Source organism: Alosa sapidissima, chromosome 7, assembly GCF_018492685.1.
Source record: "Alosa sapidissima isolate fAloSap1 chromosome 7, fAloSap1.pri, whole genome shotgun sequence".
Lineage (NCBI taxonomy): Eukaryota > Metazoa > Chordata > Actinopteri > Clupeiformes > Clupeidae > Alosa > Alosa sapidissima.
The window spans coordinates 34,050,237-34,056,877 of record NC_055963.1 but is presented as its reverse complement, the minus strand read 5'-3'; the positions used below and the strand labels follow the sequence as shown (position 1 = coordinate 34,056,877).

General features: G+C 42.6%; 1 protein-coding gene across 3 annotated transcripts in view; it reads right to left on the bottom strand.

Moving 5' to 3' along the window:
* Positions 1-327: 327 nt before the first annotated feature.
* The window catches only part of LOC121713649 (neurogenic locus Notch protein), a 47,039-nt gene continuing 40,725 nt past the window's right edge, over positions 328-6,641 (bottom strand). For all 3 annotated transcript variants that reach the window (XM_042098440.1, XM_042098441.1, XM_042098442.1), the window contains one exon: positions 328-5,331. In XM_042098440.1, the coding sequence (XP_041954374.1) occupies positions 4,678-5,331 (654 nt within the window). In that variant the 3' untranslated portion in view covers positions 328-4,677. The remainder of the gene's footprint in view (positions 5,332-6,641) is intronic.

Sequence of the window (6,641 nt, the reverse complement as noted above, 5' to 3'; positions counted from 1 at the left end):
CGACTTTTTGTGCACTGCAAACTTCTCCGTGCAGTCATGCCCTTCAACACGTTTGGATGTTTCTAATGATTTTTTCTTCGCCTCCGCATTCGGCAAAGCATTGGCGAAGTTTCGAAGTTTATAATATATGTACGGCTCCACCCGTCCTTCGAGAGAACCAACAGAACGACTCCATTTGTTTCGAAACTGATATATGGTAAACTGGTATCTGGCTTGTCAGAACACCAGCTGTAAAATTTACATTTAGGCCTACGTCAAAGTAGGCTACATTTACAATTATATTTAGGAGGTTAATCTTTTGGAGTTTATTCTAAAAAGATACACACAATATTTTAAGGTGCAACTTTATTACAAAAGTATAAATTTGACCACAATATCATGAATGATATCTTGATTAAAAAAACATACAATCTTTTTTCACATAAGTAAAATAGGACACAAGCTGGCATTTATATACAGTATAGGCCTACACACCCTGTTCGTTTTCAAGCCAATTAAAAAGTACACCCAGTCTAACTGATTTGCAGACATGGGACTAGAAAAGCAAAATAATTTAAAAGGAAGTAGAACTTGCTCTGACAGATCATTGCCGTTTACAACCCACTACAACCAAGACATAAAATATATTTCTATTATAACATCAGCAATGTCTATCTGAACAGCATAATCTGACCGCCATCACACAGACTCATCATTGTGCATACTTGTAATTCTTTCATCAATTAGTCTTTAACACAGCTGTGAGCTCAGGAATTATCTACTGACATGAATCTCATGCTCTAGGGAAAGTGGATTATGCTCCTTGATTGTTTCAATGTGGTTTTATCTTAAAATAAAGAGTACCCATTGCTCTGCACTATAGTAAAGGCGATAAGGGGAAAACACAGTACACACAATATACACTACTTTTAACCTGGTTTAAAAACCCACCACGCCTTCTGAAAACCTGTGCTGATTGCTAACCATTCCAGATTGTAATGCCTCTCTGAATGCAAAATAGGCTTGGTCCAAGTGCAGGTTGCCCCTTCCAACAACCCCCTCCTCCCCAACTCTCCAAATGCTACATCAAAGGCCAAGAGCGTACTTCAGGACAAAGTCATTGCTGTGCTCCAGCAGACAGATTGAGGGGGTGGGAGAAAACCCAACAAGAATGGGGGGGGGGGGGGTGACGCATTCTCCCTGCAAGGCAGAAGCCTGGTTCTGAAGATGCAGGTTGGTCATCATCTAATGAATCTCAGGAGGAAGGGAAGGTGGGGGAAGGGTCGGTCAGATCTGGCTGTGGCTGTGCATCACCAATGGAATGGACAACCCAGCTCATGAGAACTTTGCACTTCTGCCTTCCAAGAACATAATCTTTTTTTTCTAAACAGTGAACTCTAATCTACCACTGGACACGTCCTGTTATGTGATGGCAGATATTGATCCTGGGAGCTGTTCACACAAGTCCATGTACAATAATCACATGAATTAGGCAGCCATGTTGCTCTTTTTTGTGTTGAAATCATATCAGTTAAGAGGACTAAACAAAATGAAGTGGTATTCGTTAGCTTTTTTTAAAGACGTTCATGCAATCACATACAAGTAAACATCACCATCAGCTTCAACAATATTGAAACACCGATATGCATGGCAGTGACATCAGCTGCTTAGACACAATGTGACTAGTTGATGTGTTTGTGTAGATGGGAGGGTAGGAAAAATAGTGCTTTTGTATACTATATATAAGTTATTTATAAGTATAATACGCTTGCTCTAACTTTTTAAAGCATAATTAAATGCACATATCAATGAACACTTTGTGATCTCTCTCTTTATCTCTCTCTGTCATGGTGGCAGGACTAGCGTGTTATGTAAGAGCGACTTGGTATGTTTCCTTAAAACACTCACAATTCAGTCCCTGAGCTGAAGTCTTGTGTCCTCTTCCACATAATTTCTTTCTTTTCTTTGAAAAAGAGAAACCAATAGCAACCCTGCATGGCTTCTCCCCCAGGGCCTCATGGGAAGGCCTTCTCATGTCTACTGTGCAGCTGAGCTGATCCACAGACAAACCAGCGGAGCAACAGACTTCCAGAGGAGGCGCTCACTAGCGACTCTGGGCCCTCCGACAGTTTGTTTTCCTTGGACGCACAGCCGTCAAAAATGCCACTGATGGCTGGAGAGAGCCTGTGGCTCCGAGAAGCGAGTGAGATTGAACTCCTCGCATTGGAGATTGGGCAGTGAAACAACCCCAGACCCGGCCAGAAAAACAGCCTTTACTGCTCCTTACTGATTCTGGAACACTTGACTGATTCCGGAACACTCTACAACAGCATTCTCTACTTCCAGAGACCGGAGCCTGGTGTTAAGCATACCCATGTGAAGATATGCAGCAGTAACACGCCTGAACCAGGACATCCCTTGTTATTTAAAAAAAGCTAATTTTCATCATTGCTTTATTCAAATTCAAAAGAAAAACAGGTCTTTAGGGTCCACAGCTTTCGACAGAGAGGCTGTTGCTATGCACACCATGGGAAAGTTGCACCAACACCTCTGACCCTATGGTTACTTTGACCCAGTGCACAGCCAAGGGTGGGTGGTGGACGCATGTTGCTCCGCCAAAAGAAAGAAAAAAAGAAAAGACATCGAAAACAGAGTTGTGCCAAGATTTTTGGAATGTGTGCCCTTTTATGGGCTTGATTCTGGTCGAGCTGATTTCAAAACAATTTTCTACACACAGACACACACACATACATACACACAAACAGATTGGCAAATAAATCCCCAGACTTTGATTAGGATTTTGATCACACTATCAAGCAATAGCATGTTGAGTAAGAGACTGTCACCCTGTCTCCCTTGGCATTGTGAAACTACATGCATCACCATTCACAAATCAAATCTCACGTCTCAGCAGATATTGAGTAAAGTTAGCACAGTGTAATACATGCGGGTGAAAAAAAAAGACCAGTTTAAAGAGGAATGACCTGCTCCAGGAGGAAAGCAGTATTGGTCCACAGTATGGTACTGAAATTGAACATGCCACATTATTCTTCTGTTGCTCTAATTACATGCAAACCTCAAGCTGACCTGAAAAAAACCCTTAGAAGTCAGAGGTGGCCAATTCCATGACAGATAACCAGTTTGTCATGTTTTTTTTCTTTTCCAGGAAGAGTTAAGAGTTTAATCTGTGCACACAGTCTGTGTGAAAAATATGTTTGGATTCAGTTAGCAAAACAACCGTGGGAGTGTGTTTGTGTGTGTGTGTGTGTGTGTGTGTGTGTGTATGTGTGTGTGTGAGTGTTCAAGGTTTAAAGTATGTGATTGTGTGCATCACTGAGTCATTAAAGTTTTTTTTTTATTTCATTATTTACATAATTTTGTTTTATGACAAATAGAATCTATCTCCTATTCCTTTTGTCTGCAACCATACAAAATGGTTGGTGTTATGTTCATTATAGCACTAAAGTGGTTGTTGTCAGTAGCCACGCCTTCCTGTCAGCAATCAAGATGTCTTCACACCGTAAAACACCACAGACCAATTGCTTTTCTTCCATATAGCTTGGTTTTAGAACCAGACACAATCCACAAAGTTATGCGTTCTGATTTCCTACATCTGAACATGCAATCTTTATATGATGTGGAATCGCTCTGGAGGAACCAAGCTGACTTTGGCAAAGCAAACTGCCGTGGAACAACAGCATGTGATAAGACATCGCTGCCTTTGGAAGACAAAGAGACACAAGGCCAACTCAAGAAACTACAGTACCACCACACGACGGATAATAATCTCCTTATCTTCTCTCCTTGTCTCTCTCTACTGTAACACACTGTGTGCATTTAAGATCTCAATTCCACTTCAATGTATTATTTGTCCCAATATGCAACTTTTGCAGCAGCCAGCAGGTCTGTCTCACGGAATATGCTGAATAAACAGACACCATACCCACCAGACTGACATTCCAACAAGTTTTTGGCTAAAGGCATCCTGCAACCACAACTAAACTCTGAAGCTAAAATAGAGTTCTGTTATGACACAGTATAACAGCTGTTGTGTTCACCACTTACACCAAGAAATTAAAAATCTAAAAATATAAGTGCTTGATTGTGTGCTTCTGTCTATGTGCATGTGTGTGTGTGCGTGACCATGAGTATACTAGACCATGTGTGTGTGCATGTTGTTATCTTCTAAACCATATGACTTATTTTCTTGTTTCTTCTTTTCTATTTTCTTCTTTTTTCACAGCTTTATCACAGCTCATATCACCCTTCTGAAACCCTACCCTCTCACCTGAGACTGCGCTTATAAGCAGAAAAACCTGTTTCAGCCTCGCTTGCCTTTAGACTGGACAGCAGGCAGCAGTTTCACAGCGTGTGTGTGTGTAGAGAGAGAGAGACTAAAGACAATGACCTAGTTTTAAACGAGTAATAGCGTTGCGCTAGAATTTTGAATTATTTTGTGAACAAGTGCAGGCAACACCTTTGTGGTGGTGGGGAGATTGTTATGGTCACATTTCATACAAAATAACAAATAATGTTTTCAGTGCCTTTCAGATATTGTACATATAGGTGTAGGCTTAGAAGTTGGGAGTCTATTCTTGCCCTCACTTCAAAACGGGGGTCAGAGGTCGTGAGCAGGGCCAGTTCCCCCGGATCGCAACAGGTCACGGGGGTCGGTGGCTGTGACCGCAGCGGCGGCATTCACAGTCCCGTGACGTACATCTCCATGCCGTCGTTGAAGGTGAAGATGGTGGTGGTGCTGGGGTTGGCAGCGCTGATGCCCTGCTTCACCTCGCTGATGGTCTCGTAGAAGTTCTCTCCTGGCGGAGGCCTGCCCTGGCCAGGTGGATGCTGCTGCTGCTGCTGCTGCTGCTGCTGCTGCTGTTGTTGTTGTTGTTGTTGTTGTTGTTGCTGTTGTTGATGTTGCTGTTGTTGCTGCTGCTGCTGCTGTTTCTTCTTGGCGCGTAGCGTGGCAGCGTTAGCCTGCCGCTCGCGCTTCCAGTGGGAGTCGATGGTGGCGTAGGCCGGGTCCGCCTCCACCACCAGGTTGCTGGGCCACGTCTTGTCGCCAATGGCCTCATAGCAGGGCTCCTCCTGGGCACGCCTCCTCACTCGGACCTCCTCATGACCTGGACCTCCTCCTCCTCCTCCTCCTCCTCCTCCTCCTCCTCCTCCTCCTCCGCTTGACCCAGCCGGCCATCCAGGAGGGCCCGTCTTCTTGCCCTCATCTGCCCCGGGGCCAACAGCTGATGCATTCCGATGCCCCTCTGCCTCCTGGGCTGCCGTCGCCACTGCCTGCTGAGCGAGGTGCTTCCTCTTCAGGGTTTTGCACACAGTGGAGTACATCTCGGAGATCTGAAAGGGGAAAGCAACGGAAGGTGAAACTGGGAAACGGTTCAGAAGCTCCTAGTTAAAATGTCAAATGTTTCACTGTGTGCCAGAATGCTAATGTGGCTTCACATAGACAGTTTTTTATTTTGTCATTCTGAACTATTCTGTGCCAGCTGTTTCCATGGGGTTCGTTCTATTCCGATCAGGTGCTCTCATGCGCTCTAGAATCTCTGAATAGCCATCGCTGCTTTGCTTTTGCTTGAGAAGCCACAGTAAGCAGCCCGATTGACCGAATACATGGATGCTTATATATATATATTTTTTTATTCCGATTGAGCCATTATTCCAATTCTAATCGAACTAAAAGTGTCTGTATGTAAACTCACCTACTGAAAAAAGCAGTGATAGCTGATACCCTCATAGATATTTACTGTAACATCAGAAAGTGTATATTTAGATATCTAACATCATGCCACAGGTGGGGGACCTTCCCTTTCCAATACAATTACAGTTTTTCTTGATCGTTTTGATACCTGTGTCAACTCTGACATCACGTTCAAAACAGTTAACACCTGTGTCTGAACAAAAGCACTCTGGACAAAATGACACATTTTGCTTGCAAAAGGCTGTTACTCTCTCAAAACACTTAAAACATGCAGCAAAAGCAAATCTTGCCTTCAAACACTACAACTTGTTGCCAATTCAAAAACACTCTTTAATCAATCATTACACTCTGGGCAACAAAATGCAAAATCTAGTTCTCAAAATGAGCATTTTTGCTATGTCTGTTTCATTACTTTCTCATTTTTCTGGTATCAGAAAAAAACTCTGAAAAGACAAAATGTACTGAATAAAAAAACAAATTATTCATTCCTCCCAAGATGTAACTGTCATTGACATGTAAGACATACAGCAAACACCTAGCAAGATACTGTAAATTACCTTGAACTACAACTTTTATCGAAATAGACCTACAGTAAACACCTTTTGTACTGTTTTCTCCACCAAATAGGCAATACAGTACTTTGTCTAAATGTGCATTAGATCCATACTTGCAAATAGCAACACAGAACAGACATCTTTTATGTATAATGAATGATTGCTGATTGAAGAATTGTGCAAAGGAGTTTCACACAGGTGTATCAGAGATTCAGACTTATGCAAGGAATCTATACCACCTGTGAAAAGATGTTTTCCTTTTGTTTAGCATGGGGAAACCAATAGAGTTTGGGGCTTTTGAATGACACCTGTGTTAACTGTTTTGCAAAAGGGTGTGATAAATGTGTGAACCCAATGAAAATGTGTGAACACATTCGCAAGAGATGACTTCTGCT